The sequence below is a fragment of the Schistocerca piceifrons genome, chromosome 8 (genome assembly GCF_021461385.2).
Source record: "Schistocerca piceifrons isolate TAMUIC-IGC-003096 chromosome 8, iqSchPice1.1, whole genome shotgun sequence".
Lineage (NCBI taxonomy): Eukaryota > Metazoa > Arthropoda > Insecta > Orthoptera > Acrididae > Schistocerca > Schistocerca piceifrons.
The window spans coordinates 96,494,268-96,515,773 of NC_060145.1; the positions used below are offsets into that span (position 1 = coordinate 96,494,268).

At 41.1% G+C, this 21,506-nt stretch overlaps 1 protein-coding gene across 1 annotated transcript in view; it reads left to right on the plus strand.

The window, feature by feature from the left end:
• Positions 1-21,506, plus strand: part of LOC124712097 (jmjC domain-containing histone demethylation protein 1) — a 126,208-nt gene that overhangs the window by 84,462 nt on the left and 20,240 nt on the right. The window contains exons 13-15 of the mRNA XM_047242394.1: positions 9,793-9,925; positions 9,956-10,220; positions 16,480-16,800. Coding sequence (XP_047098350.1) covers positions 9,793-9,925; positions 9,956-10,220; positions 16,480-16,800 — 719 coding nt within the window. The remainder of the gene's footprint in view (positions 1-9,792; positions 9,926-9,955; positions 10,221-16,479; positions 16,801-21,506) is intronic.

The following is a 21,506-nucleotide window of genomic DNA, read 5'->3' on the forward strand; positions in this document are numbered from 1 at the left end:
ACAGGTAAAAACTCAGTGTAATATGAAGTGCAACAAAGTGGAGGTCCCATATATTAATGTAAATAACTGAAAGACTAGGAAGAAGTGTTGGCATCAGGTAATGTCTAGAAGAAATTAAATGAGAACATGAGACAGTTTCCAGAATACAGAAGTTAAGTAACTCCTGTGGTGAGAGAAATGTACAAAAGGTAGAGTGAAATTCAGGATGAGGCAGAATGGGTCCTTCGTACTGACCTTCAGAAGCATTAATTCCAAGTATCATTAATAGGAAATACAATTATTACCTTTGGAACATGTATGTTCCATACACGTAAGAGGAAGTGTAATTATTAAGGGTGGCTGAAAAGAATGAGCTAGTTGCCGAGACATGAATGAGGAGACAGAATGTAGATGATGTTCTGTGACTGCACGTGGCAAGTCTGGAAAAGCAAAGAAAATCAGTTTTGAATGGAAAGAGATTCCCTCATTTCATTAAATTAATTTTCATAATATGCTATAATTAATTTTAATCAATGGTGATGATTTTAGTTTCTTACCAGCAGCTGAACCTGTAAAAACTACCTGTCCATTGAGATCCAGAACGTGGTAATACCACATGCATGTCAGACCAGAACTCAAACCTTAATATGTGCTGCTTGTGAAGAATGCATTTATTAATTTGGTTATCTAATTACATTTCAGGGATTGATACAGTGCTCCCATCTGTTACAGTTTCTCCCCTGCAGCCATAGACAATATTGATGAAATGTGTTGTTTGCTTTATTGCCGAAGCTGCAGAAATTTACTGTATTACGTTTAATCCTTCCATTACCTACTTTCCAGTAGTACATTCCAAGCGTGAGGTCCAGTATGTAAAACAGCAGTGTTCACCAGCAGGGGCTCTATTATTTTATACATGCACCCTTATTCAACACAATAATTTGTTTTGTGAGCGTTCTCCATGTAATATTTGGACTGTCTTATGTTCACCACTCACTCTTCCCTGTTTTAATCACAAACTGGATAGATCATGTAACAAAGCATATTATTGAAAGACGCCGTAAAGCTGCATTATTGTAAGACTGAAACAAAATTGAACATTTAAGTAAAATTTTTATTTTGTTATATTTCTTTGTGTGATATTATTCAGAAGAAGACTCAGTGCACAATACAAGAAGACATTTTGACATCAGAATTGGAAGAAAACTCTAAGTCAACATCCATTAGCAGAGAAGATCTCCTCAGCTGTATACTTTCTGCTCTAACTTACCTCCCGACAACTTTCCTTTGATTGCACTTCATGATGATCATCACAAACACTAATATATGAACAGTTGTAGTAACATATTATACAAAACACAATCCACTCTCTAGCTTTCAGCTGCACTACATTGGAGTAATTGGTAAAGCACTGGTTAGCTACTACAGCCATCCATTGTGATTTTGCACGGAAGGCATACAGCATTGTACAGACGTTAGCAGTGAACATTTAAATAACAGTTCGTATCCCAGTCATGTTATAACATTAGGGGGTTTACTGAAAGCATCTGACTGTAGTTAACTCATCAGGAGCAGTGAAAGAATTAGCAAAGTCATTGGCTTGTTAACTTACTCATTTATAGTTTTGTTTTTGAACAAAATACACTCTCTCATAGACTGAGAGTAAGTAGGCATTTGGTCTCTTCTGTCTTAGCTTTTCTTGTAATAGAGGAATTTTCATTAATAGAGGTATTTTCATTAATAGAGGTAGTGCTTCTATAGTCTCCCTTTCTTTCAGAGAGGGATAGTGACATTCACATTGTATGCAGTCACAAGTAGTTCAGAGAAGAATAGTGACAGTCACATTTTATGCAAGCATGAGTAGTTGAATTGGCACAGCTACCTAGTGGTGTGGGGCTCCCTCTGCCCCTATTTGACCCCCCCCCCCCCCCCCCCCCCCCCCCCCCCCCCCGTGAAATGTTACTTGGATTCCACAGGACACACAAAATGTCAGGAGACCATACGTATCTACAAAAAGTTAACCAGTCTCAAATAGCAGAGAGGCTGAGTCACAAATAGGGACAACAAAAAGTTTTTTGGCCAATAAGGCCTTCATCAAAAATAGATGACAGACACACATACACACACACTCCCCAAACACAACTCACACACATGACTGCAGCCTCAGGCAACTGAAACCACACTGAGTATGGTTTCAGTTGCCTGAGACTGCAGTTGTGTGTGTGAGTTGTGTTTATGTGAGTGTGTGTATGTGTGTCTATCAATTATTTTTGACGAAGACCTTACTGGCCAAAAGCTTTATTTGTGACAGTCTTTTTGTTGTGCCTCTCTGGGACTCAGCATCTCTGCTATATGGTGAGTAGCAACTTTCCTTTTCATAATATTGTTACATTCCATCCTGGATTTTCCATTGTTTGATTTTAATATGTCCCAAAGCCTGAGAGGAATGGCTGGACAAATTTCACTGCAATAGCATTCCAGATGTGCTCAGTAGCATTGAGGTCAGGTGATTTGGGGGATGCGACAAGCACCCTCGTGTCCATGGAATGTTCTTTAAATCATTACAAGACAATTTGAGGGTAATAAAGTGGTGGTGCATTGTCTTGCTGAATTAACAGTTTACCTGTAAGGTGGATGCTGTAGCCAAATAAAAAGATGTAAATGATCATACAATACAATAGATTTCTGTGTTGTTCGCCTACGAGACATAATGACAGATGTAACGGGGACCTTATTCAACCCATATACACTTCTGCCATAAGAGAATATTTCCACAAACTGCCTGAGAAGTGTTCCATGTGCAAACAAAAACACCTGTGGTAATGTCAATACCCATGATAATGTCTTCTTTTGCGGTGTACAGTGAGCAGAGGTGGATGTTTGGGACAGTGGATTATATACACCATAGCAAGGAGGTTTTTCCAGACAATTTGGCTAGCCACCAGTTGTCCTAGAACTGGATTATTAGTGATCTGTGGTGCTGTTGCCCATTTATCCACAATTATAATCCATAATTTTTCATAGCAAAACCTGTTGATTTGTTGTTGCCCACAGCTTACAGCCCTTGTGCAGTTTTTTGAATCAAGAAACTCACAATACAGTCTGTTGATGGTAGTACAAGAAAAGCCTAGTGCTGTCCCAGATGTTGGGCACCTATAATCTGGCCTTGATCAAATGCACTAATATTGTGTGGTTCCTATCTAGCACTTGGCTTTGCAAGATCTGATAACTGAGCAGTCATGTGATATGCCAAACTAATCTATTCAGCTCCTCCTTCCTTCCCTCCCTCTCCCCCTCCCCCTCCCCCCTCTCCCTCTAATACATCTTTATACATTATTAGGAATGGAAGAAAATGTTGGGAATGTGTGTGTGATCCATGTGGGAAACTTTTTATTTTCCCCCTTCCAACCAAGAGTTAACAGAATGCAGGCTTCAGTTATTTAATAGTGAATCAGGAAAGTAACAATTTAGTAGTATAAGCCATTTTAAGGCTACCAGAAATAAATATCTTAAGCTTCATAAAGCAGCTAGATGGTTTTAATACGGTTATGTAAACTTAATTTGCGAATCTCTGTTTTCGAAGCTTTAGTACTGATTTTCTGTCAGATAGCATTGGTGAAGTAGTACTTGTTTGGCTTTAGATTGTTTCCCATCATAAAATTCCCATCAAGGATTGAAGAACATACTGCAACAGCCATTGGTGATTTGGTTCGAGAGACAGCTACTATTGGTGATGTAGATGTAAAAGTAATAGTCAGTGTGACAATGATGTTCAAATGTTAACAGTACAGTATACTAACCAGTTAGGTTCAGACTGCAGAGGAAAAATACAGGAAGAACAGTGAGAAAAGACAAAGCAGAGAGAGAAGATAAAAATTTAGCTATCGTTTGATAGTAGCAGCAAACATTGCATTGTTAATAAATCAATAAATACCATTGCATTAAATTTACTTCAGCAGATATTGCATTCATCATAACAGACAGCTTCAAAAGGCTAACCTGTCAGGAGATTACAAAACTAATTTTGTCACTAGAAAGTGGGAATTCTGTTGGCTATGAAGTTACTTCTAGCAGATTATTAAAAGTATTGACTTTATTTATGATAGTCAGCGACTCAGGGGCATACGCCGCAAACCAATATCCAGCATTATATTGCAATTATGACTGTAACTTTTGCTTATCCCATTTGAAGGTGAGCCCGAAAAGGTTTGAAAACTAATTAGTGGAAGTAAAAAAAATATATCATAAGTGTCTGGTCACTGTTACCTTTATTTGCAGTCAATCAAAATACAGCCACAGTGACCTACAGTACCCATAAAGTACATTAAACTGATTTTAAGAGTTTATCTTCAATTTATTAAGTCATTCTTATGCATTTTTGTTGTGTATGATGTCATTAGACTGTTGAAATACCATTCTAATGAATGAGACCTATGACAAAGAATACATCTGAGAATGACTGAATTAACTGATCTAAATCCATAAACAGTTTTGGCTCTATTTAAAATAAAATCTATAAAATTACAACAAAGCAATGTTTTAAATATAATCCTTTTAAAAAAATATTAATTTCATGACAGTGACTTTATACCAGTTATAAATAGATACTGAAGTTAGAGACTGATTGTGAGCTTCATATTTAGAGTTATGAAAGAAAAAGTCTGTCACAGTAGCAGATAAAAGAGAGAAAATTACAAGAGTACTACAAAATAACTTTTGGAGCTTGAGGAGATTGACCTGTAATGATAGTGCTTCTTGTTATATGAGATGAAATTGTCACTTTGTATGTTTTAATACTTGGCTGATTACAGTCAAGTGTTTTGACTTGTTTCAAAGAAAATTTAAACAATGTCACAAATACTTTTATAATATGTACAATCCAGCTCCTGCTTTTAACTGTTGTAAACATCATCCCAAAACATTAGATAAATGTGGTGGCTACATTGTGTAACTTATGCTGTACTGTTGTGAAAAATGTATTGGAATGAGATTTTTTTTTTGTAAAGACATATATGAGAAACTTAATGTTGTTTTTTCACTACCATTGGAATAGTTTGGATTACATTAGTGAAAAGAAGTCTAGATGATTGGTGTTGAGTTCTACAAATCCTTCCTAATGTCAGGGTAATAATTAAGATTGTTGGAGCCCAATTATTGTTGGTAGAAGCTGAGTGGAAGAGAATACTTGTTACATGAATAGTGAAACACCTTTAGTGTAATAGAAGCCAGATATTGAAATTAAAATGGGGGGCTCACTAGTACAGCCACTTGAAGCATCAGGCCATATACCTTGAGATTCTCTACTACCCAAGAGTTCTTTAGGCCACAATTAACCCACAGGAAAGACTGCATGGCTTTCATTGATTAAGTTGTTTGATGACTATCTAATCGATGTATAAATGGTGTGGTCCGACAGAAAATGTGTGATAAGAGGTAAAGCTTCCTCGGTAGTGACTTGTCAGAGGAGGTAGGAGAGATGGTACGAGCACAACAGACCTGCGATTAAATGATGTGGTTAGTGATTTGAGTTGCTGACCCCTGTTTGTATCTGAGGTCTTTAGCTAACTGCATGAATAAAAGTTGTATGTAGACTACCTCATCTCTTTTATGGAGTTACAGTCACACACTACCAGCAGAAATGTTTGGCAGATGTAACACACAAACATTCGTTACAGCAACTTGTCCGGTATGAGGAGAGGACTGTTGCTGACACAAAGCACTTGTATTTGGGTGACGTGGACTCGACAGTGGACAGATCTGACCAGCTCAGATGCTGGTTTCAGTATCACTGCACAAACACTTTTGCAGCACTATGTAGTTCCTCAGGGCCAGCAGCACACGGTTTTTTCTAGTGTCCAACAGCTGAACCCGCTTGTCTGTGGAGAGTTAGGCCCTTTATTAGGATGGTTTTTATGGGCTGGTTCCTGGGCTTCCGTGTGGAGCTGGTGCGGATTCCCCGACATGTCGCTTTTGACAGACTGACTGTCACCCAACTGACGTAACATTCTTTTTTTACGACATGCTGTTTATATTCTAGGTGTAGCTCAAAATGAACCAAGTTCCTCCAAAGTTAAAAATGATCAAGTGAAATCACATTTGATTTTAGGCCTAGTAATCATCAGGTGCTAGGTATCTGTATTGTTCTGCATGAGTTTCATGCCTAGTATAGTTGCTTCTTGATCTAATTTCCACATTAAGCTGCAATTGTCCATAACTCCTCCTTAGAGACAGATGTTTGCTATTGATGTCTGAGGTAGTTTCGAGTTAGTTTCTCGTCACCCTGGTTAAACATACACTCCTGGAAATTGAAATACGAACACCGTGAATTCATTGTCCCAGGAAGGGGAAACTTTATTGACACATTCCTGGGGTCAGATACATCACATGATCACACTGACAGAACCACAGGCACATAGACATAGGCAACAGAGCATGCACAATGTCGGCACTAGTACAGTGTATATCCACCTTTTGCAGCAATGCAGGCTGCTATTCTCCAATGAAGACGATCGTAGATATGCTGGATGTAGTCCTGTGGAACGGCTTGCCATGCCATTTCCACCTGGCGCCTCAGTTGGACCAGCGTTCGTGCTGGACGTGCAGACCGCGTGAGACGACGCTTCATCCAGTCCCAAACATGCTCAATGGGGGACAGATCCGGAGATCTTGCTGGCCAGGGTAGTTGACTTACACCTTCTAGAGCACGTTGGGTGGCACGGGATACATGCGGACATGCATTGTCCTGCTGGAACAGCAAGTTCCCTTGCCGGTCTAGGAATGGTAGAACGATGGGTTCGATGACGGTTTGGATGTACCGTGCACTATTCAGTGTCCCCTTGACGATCACCAGTGGTGTACGGTCAGTGTAGGAGATCGCTCCCCACACCATGATGCCGGGTGTTGGCCCTGTGTGCCTCGGTCGTATGCAGTCCTGATTGTGGCGCTCACCTGCACGGCGCCAAACACGCATACGACCATCATTGGCACCAAGGCAGAAGCGACTCTCATCGCTGAAGACGACACGTCTCCATTCGTCCCTCCATTCACGCCTGTCGCGACACCACTGGAGGCGGGCTGCACGATGTTGGGGCGTGAGCAGAAGACGGCCTAACGGTGTGCGGGACCGTAGCCCAGCTTCATGGAGACGGTTGCAAATGGTCCTCGCCGATACCCCAGGAGCAACAGTGTCCCTAATTTGCTGGGAAGTGGCGGTGCGGTCCCCTACGGCACTGCGTAGGATCCTACGGTCTTGGCGTGCATCCGTACGTCGCTGCGGTCCGGTCCCAGGTCGACGGGCACGTGCACCTTCCGCCGACCACTGGCGACAACATCGATGTACTGTGGAGACCTCACGCCCCACGTGTTGAGCAATTCGGCGGTACGTCCACCCGGCCTCCCGCATGCCCACTATACGCCCTCGCTCAAAGTCCGTCAACTGCACATACGGTTCACGTCCACACTGTCGCGGCATGCTACCAGTGTTAAAGACTGCGATGGAGCTCCGTATGCCACGGAAAACTGCCTGACACTGACGGCGGCGGTGCACAAATGCTGCGCAGCTAGCGCCATTCGACGGCCATCACCGCGGTTCCTGGTGTGTCCGCTGTGCCGTGCCGTGCCGTGCGTGTGATCATTGCTTGCACAGCCCTCTCGCAGTGTCCGGAGCAAGTATGGTGGGTCTGACACACCGGTGTCAATGTGTTCTTTTTTCCATTTCCAGGAGTGTATATACCTTCCTACCTTCCTTTTGTATAAGTTTGAGTGGTCCGTGGTGTGGTAAATAGCTTTATAATCACTGATTCCATCCCTACACTGACTGAATCAAGAAGTTTGAGAAAGTATGTTGTAAGCAGGTATAATATTTTTCTCCCTTGTGAATGAGTTTGTGATCCAACTGTTCAGATAATATTCATAATATATGTAGAAAATCACAAGAATCGTTTTTGTTTCCTCTATTTCTGAACTTGTGTATCTCCCAGTCTATAGCTGGCAGAATCTCATCTGCACTATCACTGATGCGCAATCAGAAAATTTATACATGGTGTTTTCCACACTTCCTAGTGCTCCAATCCTTGATGCTGGTGTGTTATAGAAACATCCGAATACTAAATTTGATTCATGTTTCGTGCTTATCTTCTGCTGAATTATCTCGAATTCTGCTACAAGAGAAGTTGCTTCATGTGTGTAATGCACTCCCGCCCTAGTCAAGGGGAATGAAAAATTATTCACCTGATAGTACAGGCTAAGAAATCGGTATTCCAGATCATCACAGAACTGACGGAGCATTTGAAAACCTGAGAACGGCAGTGTGTCCCAATTATGACACTGCAACTTGTAAGCTATGTTTTTACCTTGTGTTTGTGAGTAGCAGTCGTCACCATTTAAGGTGGCCACAAAGATGAGCGAAGGATGGGCTCTGAATCCCAGTGACAAGTATCTTGGGTGTAAACGTGAACCATTTGCAACCTGCTTCTTCCATTGCATTTTGCAGCTACCAATAGCGTCTTGTCCATATGTCACAAGAAATCCCCTCAGCAAATGTAGTGAGTCCACACTGATCTCCCTTCCTGACCTGACTGCTATTTCCTTGAGAGTTTCTATCACCCATATCACATTGAGACCCTTAGTGTCAGCCAGTCTCTTCAGTCCAGACTTTGCAGGAAGATCAGCTCCAGTCCCAGCAGGTAAAGTGGTCCCTGCTGACTCTGGATCTTGTCTGCAGTAGTCAACACCTCAGGCCTCTTGTCAGAAGGAGAAAATGTTCCCACATTTAGGATGCCATGTCAGGTACCAGGAGGAAGAACAGCTGGTTGGTGTGCCGTGTAACAGAGAGAGAGAGAGAGGGAGAGAGAGAGAATTTGAGTCATTTATAGAAAGTGGTGAATCCTCATTTATCTGCTCACAACTAATACAGTCCCTTGGCATTCTTCACTGTCAGATATGAGGTCTATGTAGGGTGGTGAAAGAATCTACAGAACTGTCACCACATAATGCTTTTAGTACAGTGCTTGCTGTAGGTGAATGTCAAAGCAGCTTATTTTGGAGTTGATGAATATTCTTCCCCTTGGTTTTTTGTATGCGTGCCTCTTTGCATGCAATATTGTTTTATGTACTTGGGGAAGATAGTGAATAAATTAGTTGACTTATGAATCTCAATACTTCTTGTCAACAGTGGACCTAGAGTCTGATAAAGAACCTGACCAAGATTGTTGCTAGTAGCACACTTGTTCATGTACATGCGCACACACACACACACACACACACACACACACACACGCACACACAGACAACGGGGTTTTATTGTGTTGTTAATGTTTGCTACTTTAAAAATATATCCTACTTTTCTCCAGAGAGTTTTTATTGAATTTCTTGTTCTAATACAGACTATATGATTGAATTACCATTTCTGCAGCCACTTACTTATTTTTCATGAAAACGTGCTGGAATTAAATGGTAGTAAAAGCACAAAAATGTTTGATCACTGATATAGATAAACATCCTTATTTAAAATTTGTATAGAAAACTGCTGCAATTTTGTATTCATTCAATTTTAGGAATATTGTGAAATGTGTGGTTGTGTTCCACTGGGCAAAGTTAAGATGGGGTAATGTTGGTGGGTTGAGAGGAACCATGAGGTAAGTAAGTAAAACTGTTAGTAATATAAAGATAAGTTTTCCCCTAATTTATTCTCAGTCTGTGCAATTTGCAGAGATTAGGGGTAATGAAGTTGTACAATTTGGTATTTGAGCTCATGTGGCTCAGTCTGACTGTGCTTGTAAGTAATGTGACATTTAGTGTAATATTTTCTTGCAGGAAGAGTCATTAAATGGTGACGGGCACCAACAAGAGAAAAATGATAAAAGGGAAGGAGGACCTGAGACAGGAGGGAAACCTCAACAGTCTCCCTCAGAAGGTGAACCGCAAGATGCAGGAGGCGGCGGCGGCGGTGGTGGTGGTGATGGTGGTGGTGGAGGAGGAGGAGGAGGAGGACGGGGTTCAACATCAGATGGAGCGGATCAACCGCCCCCTTCGCGATCCGTCCCACCTCCATCCCCTCTTTCGGCCTCCTCTGAACCGCGAAAGCTCGCCCTTCGCACACAGCTTGCCCATCAACTGTCGGCCAACTCCACAAAGCAGTTACGCAAACCTACCCACGTAGTTCGACCAACGCCGCCACCACCCCACGTTGCACCTATTACGAACCCTATATTAGATCCAGCTGCACTTGTACAAGTTTTCAGGTATGTGATAAAAGCTGTTTGTTAATTATAGTATTTTGTTTTTGTTTTTAAAAAGTGTACGACAGTTAAGAACAATATTATGAAAAGGATAGTCTGCTATTCACCATATAGAGAAGACGCTCATTCGTATATAGGCGGAGAATGCTATACATTTTAACTTTTGGTCAAAAAGCCTTCTTCTGAAGTAGAAAACATACAAACTTTCACACAAGCACAAATCTGATATAACAATTAACAATTTATGAGATATGAAACAGCATTGTGTTTCCTGAAAATTACTAAAACATATGAACTTTAGCAACTAGCAGCTACTTCATTTGCAAAAGTGAATAACAGCTTGCAGAAAATAAAATGAAGTCAGCATCGGGGGTCAGTAGATAGATCAAGACAGAGAAATTGGCAGTGGAACGCTGTGAAGCATGTTATCTTATCCTTGATACTACCTGAAAATATTAAAATGGCTTGCTGCACTGAAATAAAGAGATTTTTTTAAAGTTCTATGTGGTCCAAACTCACTGTTTAAATCTGCCAGTAGCTCTCTCATAACTTTCAGAAACTTCCCAGTTCCCAGTGTAAAGGTTAAGGCAGTAGAACTATGGTAGGTGCAGTGTGGTGTGCAGTTTAGTAATAGCTTCATGAACAACATGTTCTAGTAGTTTGTGACACTTCCTTTCAATCTGACAACAGCAGTGATGTGAGTCCACACGAGAGTCCGCAGCTCGTGGTCGTGCGGTAGCGGTCTCGCTTCCCGCGCCCGGGTTCCCGGGTTTGATTCCCGGCGGGGTCAGGGATTTTCTCTGCCTCATGATGACTGGGTGTTGTGTGATGTCCTTAGGTTAGTTAGGTTTAAGTAGTTCTAAGTTCTAGGGGACTGATGACCATAGATGTTAAGTCCCATAGTGCTCAGAGCCATTTGAACAATTTTTTTGAGTCCACGAGACCCCAAAACCGCATTCATGAGCTCTCAGCTGACTCCCACAGCTCAGTATTTTTAGCACCAAGTATTTGCATTCACACTATGAAAGTAAACTTGTCATAGCAGATGATGTAAAAGAGATAATTGCTGCATTTCATCCACATCCCTACACTGTAAACCACTGTAGAGTGCGTGATGGGTTACTTTCCATTGTACAACATATTAGAGTTTTTGTACCTGTTTCACTTATTAAATGCAGTGCACTGAAATGTCTGATTATATCTTGCAGTCCCTACTGGAGAATTATCCAGGTGGCTGTGGTATAATCTGTTCACAAGGAGATGAACGAGTTCTGACCAGTGTGCGGGGAGCAGAGGAAGCGAGCTCTGCTCACCGCCTGCTGGCATTTCGGCTGCAGAGGGGTGAGGGACAGTGTGGGGGGAACTAGCCATGCTTACTTTAGACAGTGCTGGCACTACATTTGGACTGACACATCAGTTTATGCTCCAAGCAGCATTGATAGTACCATCTTCTGGCCACTGCTATGTATTGTGTGTCTATGTAAGTAAAAACTGAGACAGGGGTATAAAAAGAGTTTAGAGGCTTCGAGGAATCGAAATTGATATTTTCCTGTTGAATGTTGGTGCTTGTTGCTACTAATTCCATATCAGTTCTCATCGACAGTTCAAAATTCAAAAGAACAAATAGTAAAACTTACACTGCGGCAATACAAAGAATTATTAAAATTTTGATCATTTATTAACATATGTAACAATTAGTTGTAAGCACACATTAGTCACCTAGAATCAGTCTCATTGTATTCCTCATTTCTGCATAATGCATTATCATTGTCGCTGCTATCTTATTGATTGTGCAGTATCAGTAATGATTTTGTCTCTTGGGGAGTTCAACGAATCCATCACACATCCAGTAGTCTTCTTCCTCTTGGTGGATCTATCTGCAGTACCCTTCCCAGTTGTCAGCAATTACTCACGTAAGGGATCCACTGGCAGTCTTAAGGGTATTGTTGTCATTGGGCATTTCCCATGAAATGTTGTACGCCCTAAACAACTTTTTCACTTTTGACTGTGCCAACTGTACTGTACTTCCATCACAGCTATATGACAGCAAGTAGACAACCTCGTGGCCTATATCTTCAGACATTTCGGTTGACTACATGACTTTTTAACAGGTCTGTGTTCTTGAATTAAAGAAAATAGAGCCTGCCTCCTCATGTTCTAATTGCAGGCAAGACACCTCTTTTACAGTAATTACAACTTCCTCACTTAGGTATCATACTGTGTCTGTCCACTTGTCTGTTACATTTGGAGTATTATCCATCACAGTACTGCCTTTGGAGGAAGATTTGGGAGAATCATATTCACAGTGCAGCCACAATTAATTGAATAAAAATAATAAGTAATTTCTATGAAGATGTAAAAAAAAGTTCACATGTGGCTCAGGATTAGTTCCATTACCTTGAGCATACCAGCCAACTAACAAACTCTAAGCTAGAGAGGGGGTTCAGAAATCAATGTTATTGCAGCTTCAGTCATTAAGTGAATAACAGAAAATTCATTGTTGTTGATTACTCAGAAACAGAGGCCCACAAAAGGTAAATGATTTGAAGGTGTAATATAATACCTGGAACCGTAATTAACTCTGCCACATGTGCGGTTTCAAAAAGTTGCCGCCACTCTGGGGACCTCTCTTTGTAAGGGAAATAGTACCAGGAGCTTCTACAATAAATAAACACAAACAAAATGACAATTTCAAAGTAATTCAGGCAAAGGGGAAGGCAGTTTACAATCATTGTTGGACCGAGATTATCTTTGCAAAAATTCTGAGTTTTCTCACAGGGCTCCTGGGCACATCACTGTTCTTCTCATCAGCTCATCAAGAAGTATACTGATTTGTATCACAGCGCAACACTGTACGACAGTCACCTTGTATTGGCTACATATAGAAGGTTTTGGAGTAAACCATTGAGGTTGGCTGTGCTGGACACAAAACATGAAAACATGTGCAGGCTGAAGTTGACAGACTTTTGCCGATCCGAAAGAGGGAGCTCTCATTCTTCTCTTTGTGAACAAACTATATGTATATATATATTTCTCGATTCCTCACGTAATTCTGTTTCTGGAAGCTTTGTAAGAAGGCCTTCGTGGAATAACTGACATCTGTCTTCAAGCATCCGCCAGTGCAGGCTTATGTCATTTCTGTAACATATGTGCAGGCTGAAGTTGACTGACTTTTGCCGATCCGAAACAGGGAGCTCTCATTCCTCTCTTTGTGAACAAACTATATATATATATATATATATATATATATATATATATATATATATATATATATATATATATATATATATAAAAATAGAGGGAAACATTCCACGTGGGAAAAATATATCTAAAAAGAAAGATGATGAAACTTACCAAACAAAAGCGCTAGCAGGTCGATAGACACACAAACAAACACAAACATACACACAAAATTCTAGCTTTCGCAACCAATGGTTGCCTCGTCAGGAAAGAGGGAAGGAGAAGGAAAGACAAAAGGATATGGGTTTTAAGGGAGAGGGTAAGGAGTCATTCCAATCCCGGGAGCGGAAAGACTTACCTTAGGGGGAAAAAAGGACAGGTATACACTCGCACACACACACATATCCATCCACACATACACAGACACATTTGAACAATATCCTAGGATGGGGTCCATGAGTGTTCTGCAAGCAATCTCTTCTGTAGACTAATCTTATTTTCACAGTATCCTACCAACAAAGGTAGTCTACATACAGTTGAACCTACATGATCATTCCGTGTCATATTTCCACTAACTGTCAACATTCAGGTCTTTTTATGAGCTGATTGATTTTAGTGGCAGCTCATTGATGTTGTTGTCATAGGATACTACACAGCCGGAAAATAAAAATGCAAAATCCCCAAGGACAAGGTCATTTTATTAACAAGTGATGTGACTGGCAGTTCATCATTGTAGGAGTGTATGATAACAAATCCAGATCAAATGAAATGCGCATTTCACAGTAAAGGGTGCTCAAACATTTGTATCAGTACACAGTGTAACCCCTCTCTGGTGGCGACGCAGCCGTGTGTTCTCGCATGTAAATAATCATAGAGGCACCAACAGATTGTCCCAGGCATTTTGCACCTTTTGTTGGAGTTCGGCAATGGTTTTTGCAGGCTTTGGAGAATGAGTAAGTTCCCACTTCACCATGTCCATCACTTGTTTATTTAGTGAGAGATATGGTGATCTTGCTGGCCTTGGCAGTTGTTGTACACCATGAAGAGTACGTTGTGACACAGATGTATGTGGGCGTGTATTGTCCTGCTGAAAAAGCACATCATCTCCCTGTTGAAGAAAGGACAGTAGCATGTGAATAAACATGTGCAATGTAGTGGGCACTGATTGCTTTATCCTACAGAAACACCAAATGTGACAGCAAGTTGTAACTGATAGTCCCCACTCGATGAAGTCTGTGGTGAGACCTGTGTGTCGTGAGCAGATGCACTCTGGAATAAGCAGCTCACCAGGTCTGCACCACTGGAGTGTATGTTTGTTACTCACATACAGACAGAACTTGCTCTCATCACTGAAGGCAACAGAATGCCTTTCCAGTCTCCAGTCAAATCTTTCATGGCACTGGAGTAGCCGTGCTTCGTGTTGTCTTGGTGTAAGTGGTAGCCTGGCCAGAGGCTCACGTGATCTTTGTGCTGTGCAAGCAGATGATTCCCAGTGATCCTTGATGACACGTAAAGTGCAATATATGCTCGGATCTCTTCCCTGGATAATGTTCATTTAGCCATTGCTGCGCACGCAATGTATTGATCTTGATATGCATCTGTTATTGTGTAGATATCCAGAAACTGGTCCATAGTTGTGGGAATGTGCCACAGACTACTGCCGAAAACAGCAACACACCACCGATACCAAATGCCAAGCATGTGCAGCAATCTGCCGTTGTCCATCCAGCTTCCCATGAGCCCACAATGCAACTCCGTTCAGATGGCTGAAGATGTTCAATAAGAGTATATACTCATTTGTGAGGCATGGTTGTACACTAGAATGAATGTTGCAAACACTGTTCACCTCAAAACTTAGCAAAATTACTGCCTGCAGGGTCAAAACAAGAGAGTGCACTGGCAAGCCTCCAGCACCATGTCTACATCTACATCTACATTTATACTCTGCAAGCCACCCAATGGTGTGTGGCGGAGGGCACTTTACGTGCCACTGCCCTTACCTCCCTTTCCTGTTCCAGTCGCGTATGGTTCGCGGGAAGAACGACTGCTGGAAAGCCTCCGTGCGTGCTCGAATCTCTCTAATTTTATATTTGTGATCTCCTCGGGAGGTATAAGTAGGGGGAAGCAATATATTCGATACCTCATCCAGAAACGCACCCTCTCGAAACCTGGACAGCAAGCTACACCGCAATGCAGAGCACCTCTCTTGCAGAGTCTGCCACTTGAGTTTGCTAAACATCTCCGTAACGCTATCACACTTACCAAATAACTCTGTGACGAAACGCACCGCTCTTCTTTGGATCTTCTCTATCTCCTCTGTCAACCCGACCTGGTACGGATCCCACACTGATGAGCAATACTCAAGTATAGGTCGAACGAGCGTTTTGTAAGCCACCTCCTTTGTTGATGGACTACATTTTCTAAGGAGTCTCCCAATGAATCTGAATCTGGCACCCGCCTTACCAACAATTAATTTTATATGATCATTCCACTTCAAATCGTTCCGTACGCATACTCCCAAATATTTTACAGAAGTAACTGCTACCAGTGTTTGTTCCGCTATCATATAATCATACAATAAAGGATCCTTCTTTCTATGTATTCGCAATACATTACATTTGTCTATGTTAAGGGTCAGTTGTCACTCCCCGCACCAAGAGCCTATCCGCTGCAGATCTTCCTGCATTTCGCTGCAATTTTCTAATGCTGCAACTTCTCACCACGATTGCAAATGACTGTGAGATGTGAATGATTTAACACTATAACCACTTGATATCCACATATTATAATCTGGCGCCACTGAACACATCTGTGGGGGGTGGTGCATTTTTTCCTAGCAGTATATATTTTTATGTTTGTGAAGTGCACAGTTTTACATTTCTGAACATTTAAAGCAAAGGATGGGATTACCACATTACAAAGACCAACAATGATTAAGAGAGAGAAAGGAACACAAAACATCTTTCATTTTTATTGAAACAGATTTTGTAATGCAGTTTTCTTTCAATAATGTTAAAAAGATAACATTTCTTAAGTAGCAGTCATTTTGATGACACACTATAGATTTTTCTCTGTATTTAAGGTTTCTGTCTGTGGAGGATCTCGGTCGGTGTGCCTCGGTATGTCGAGCGTGGTCCAGAGCATCCATCGACCCTCTGCTGTGGAGGCGTACCGACTTATCGAGGCGGCATCTCTCAGGTGTACTTCTGGCGGGAATCGTACGCCGGCAACCTGAGGCATTGCACCTCGACTGGACCACACCGCCACCAGCAAAACGGCATCTTGCGTGGCTCATCGCGAGGCTCCCGCAGCTACGAGAACTGTCACTGCAAGGGTGTTCCTGGGCCGGTGCCTCGGCTCTCCGCTCGTGCACTTGTCCTCCCCTCTCTGTGCTTGATCTCAGGTCAGTCTCAACACAATTTCTCATCAAATTGTAGGCTGTTCTATAAAATATACTGCTGGCCGAAATTAAAGCAACAAGCTGCTATTTCCTCATCCTGTGATTGATTCACAGTAAAATCATACAAACTGTCAACAGATTTTATTACCATCGTGTTCTGCAGGGAAGATTGCATTCCGATCAACGGACAAACATGCCAGCAATGACGTTAAGGTACTTTTCAAGTGGGGTACTGTTTCCAAGGTACCATATTTACTCGAATCTAAGCCGCACTTTTCTTCCGGTTTTTGTAATCCAAAAAACCGCCTGTGGCTTAGAATTGAGTGCAAAGTAAGCGGAAGTTCTGAAAAAAAAATGTTGGTAGGTGCCGCCAAAACTAACTTCTGCCGTCGAATATATGTAGCGCTACACAGGCATGCTTTGCAGGCACAAAGATAAATACTGGCGCCAAAACCTCTGCGTCAGTTAAAAAAAAAAAAAAAAAAAAAAAAAAAGGTGGAAGACGAGCTTGTTTCTCCGCCCCAAGTTTCGACCACTGCATTTTTGTACATTATCCAATGAAGTAAATACAAATTCCGTATTGTTCATCTTTGAATGTAGCATCATTTCAATGTACTATGAAAATCCAACTGGCAAGGCTGTTTGGGATGTTTGTCAATATGGCCAACTCTACGTTCTGAATTTTTCCCTACCTGTGAGAAGAGATGGTTGCTAATAGGAACTTTTTATGAATTGTTATCACATGCAGTATTCTTTTCATCATAAGAATAATATGAATATAAACATTTTGCCATGTATTCTTTTGTGTTTGCTGCTATCTCATTTAAATCCTGTCTGCCTAATAAACTACAAAACTAGAGTGAGACAACAGTAAACACGGAAGAATATACATATCATGTCATGTTTATATTCATATTATTCTTATGCGTAATAGTGATACAGTCAGAAATGAAGCACGGCAATTGACTAGATTTTTAAATCTAAGATGACTCTAATATCTGTGCAGAATGTAATGTACTAAAGAGGCATCCGCAAAGATTTTCAAACGGAGAAAATTTTTCGCTAAACTCTTGTTCAGAACATCTTCTACCATACACAGTCTATTATTTGGTTCTTGTTGATCATTATCAAAGAAATCAGCAGTGTAAGTAACAACAAATAGCAGTCTCTTGCCATTGTTTTGCTAATGAGACAATTCCTCTCTTTTTTCTTATTGTTAGCTGCGGTAGCGCGCACAAAACAAGTCATGCCGCGAGCGGCGACAGATTGTAAACACTCATTATCAGAATGCGACAAACAATGCATGACACAGCACAGTAATGCATTTTCAGCTTAGAGTGACGTAAACATCTATAACAAAGAGAACGGCACTTAGCAGATCAAAGAAAAATAAGCAATCAATTCAAACCACACAAAGCACGTGAAAAAGGAAGGGTACCCGTATAAATACGGACGGAGCGCCTGACGCATAGCAATGGCTACCTGGTAAAGCTTAACTGCTAAGCTTACGACTCGAACCAAACTACTGTAGCTGTTTCGCATTCATTCGACCTAAATTGTGTCTCATGTTACAATGGACCAACTTTGTTTCGATTTGGTGATGCAGCCTAAAACTTTTCTTTCACCTTGAATTTCGAGTCTCAAATTTCAGGTGCGGCTTAGATTCGGGAAAAATTTTTTTCCTTGATTTCAAGTCTCATTTTTCAGGTGCGGCTTAGATTCGAGTAAATACGGTAGTCCCATATCCACAATCGCTGTGTAAACTGTCACAGACAGTGCAGTATGGCACATGGAAGACGCCTACCAGACTCTGTGGTGAAGAAGAATGGAAGCAGGACAGTAGCAAACTGATGTGGATGAGGTGACAGTTTATAGAGACTGAAACTGTATCCAGGAGACCAGGGCAGGGCTGACCACGTGTGACATCAGAAAGAGTGAACCGTTATTTGGTTGTAAGGGCGTGACAGTGCCACCTTAGTACTGCAATGCAACTGGCATCTGACCTTGCAGCATTCCCTGGACGTTTTGTAGCAAGGCAAACAGAATTGTTGGAGAGCTGCTGTATCTTTACCTCTTGCATGTCGTCACAGAAGGGAATGTTTAGTGTGGAGCCGTCAATATGCCACCTGGAAGGTCGAATGGTGGACCAATGTTTTTTCACAAATGAGTACCGATTTGGTCTGGAGAGTTATTCTCAACAGATTCACATCTGGAGGCCACGTGGAACATGATTTCGGGACCCAAACATTGTGGAAAGAGACCGATATTGAGGAGGATCCCTAGTGCTGTGGATAGGGATTATGTTGACCACTCGAACACTCTTCATGAAATTGCACTTGTGAATCAAGATTTAACTGCTGTCAGGTACCATGTGGAGATCTTCTCATGCGCGGTTGTTGCAAGATGCTGTGGGCCTGGACTTCGTATTGATGGATGATATTGCTCAGCCTAATAGATCATGTGTGGTTGATGTTTTTTTGGAAACAGAAGATATTGCACACATGGTGTGGTCTGGTCGCATGTCAGGGATGCACTAGGAAGACAGCTTGCATCACATCAGCATCCACCGACCATTCTCCAAGACTTGTGAGCAGCTCTGTAGGAAGAATGGTAATTATTGCTTCAACCTGAGATTGATGACATCATTCACAGCATGTCCCATCATTGTCAGGCCTGTATTGGTGCCAGAGGTGGTCACACTCCATAATGAGCGCATTAAACAGTTGTTGGAATAGTGTTCAAATCCGTTAAGTTGGAAAAAAACTAAGAATATTTTTGTCTATCATTATACATGTTGCAATTGATGATGTTCTGTATTCTTTACGTTGTTTCCACTTTACTATTGTATGTTTATAATGTTTTGTGGGAAAAAAACACAACCTTGCAAAATTTCCGGTTGTTGCTTTAATTTTGGACATCAGTGTAATTGAACTGCTAATTTTAAAGGGGTTTAAGTCAACCCACACTCATTTGCGGGAAATTGATAAAAACGGTTTAAGTTGTATATTAACTTTATATGGGTATCTTTATTGGCATTGCTTTTTTATATGATTCAAATGTGATTGTCAGACAAGAAACTGAATTTCTAATGTTATATTTTGGTAATGCAATTAATCGTTAAAAGCTGGAAAAGGATATCTTTTTAAAGAAAATACATGTGAAAGACACTGAAATTGCACACTCCTTTTTAATCAAATTAACATTACCTTGATTGCATACAATATGACATGTACAGTTCTACATTTCACAGTACTAATGTATTGTTCTACATCAGTAATTAGTGTCACTCGTTGTCTTGGCTATCTTCTGCACAGGCCAATTCAAAATTTCATCACAGAAAGGTAGGTGTTCACCAGCAGATGTATGGATCATGAAGGCTAATAACTGAAACTGAATTAAAGCCAGAGTATTGAAATTTCTGCGAAGAATCAAGACATCATAGTAGGCTGGTTCACATCCACAATATAGACCTCAGAAAGAGAGATGAAGATCTTCTCAGCACCAGAAAAAAAAAAAAAAAAAAAAAAAAAAAAATACAGACCAAAGTGTCTAACCATATCATTTGAAGGAGCAAGCAATTTAACACTGACTGATAGGTAAAATGTGTTTGAGAAAACTGAGGAAGAAATAAACTGGTGGGCTAGAACAGGATTGCAGGCCTAAACCATGAAACACATCATGATGTTACTTTTTAAACTGATCACTATTGATTAGGCAGATTTTATACTGAACATTTTCTCTGCCACCTTTTGCTGTTACAGTTCATTTCTTTTCATTTTCTTTCATGTGTTCTTGATTACATTCAGCAGTTAGTTAACTGCATGTTAAAGTAAAGTTCTAATAGCATTTAGAGTGGGGAGTGACCAGTCTTTCATAAAGCATATTATCCTTGAACCATTACTTCATCTTATCATTGTACCATCACCTCTGCTTGTATATTTTGCTACCACGTTTCGTTCTGTTCATGCCAAAGGCACTTTCCTTGTTTTGATTCACAATATTCTTGAAAACTTAACCCTGTGGTGCATGAATTTCACTGCAGTGGACAACTTATAATGGTCAGTTTTCTGGCATTTTCAGTGAGTCATGAGGCTGCAAATGCATGCAGGACACAACACCAGTAGGGAGTGCCCACTGCAGTGAACTGTGTCCATTTGCAGCCTCAGGACTGATTGAAAATGCCAAAGAAGCGACCATAGCTGTCCTCTGTAGTGGACACTATGCGTCGCAGGATTAAGGAAACTAAAGAAAAGTGCATTGATGTGTGAGTTGGTTTGGAGAGACCATTGTTTCTCTCCTCTTGCCCCTTCCCTCAGATGGGGAGCTTACAAATTATTCTGTTCCTCGCATGTTGAACACTACTCTGTCTGTTTTTGCTGTCCCCTTCCTGCAAGCCCCCCTTTTAACCTGCTATTGATCTGCTTCTTTCTGGACTATACTTTAAAATCTTCTTGGGTTTTTTTTTTTTTTGTCATTCATTTTCCTAACATTGCCATACCAAAAAAGTTGGTGACTCCTGGTTTTGTCAACATTGGTGACCAGAGAATCCAATGATGTTTTGTCAATGTTTTTCATACACTGCAGCCATGAGATATTAGCTTCACGTTACACATGACCCAATTCCATCTTAGATGATGATAACAAAGAGTTGAGATTTCTTGTTGATCCCTAAGCCAAGGCAACTCTCTTACGCAAATGTCTTCACATTT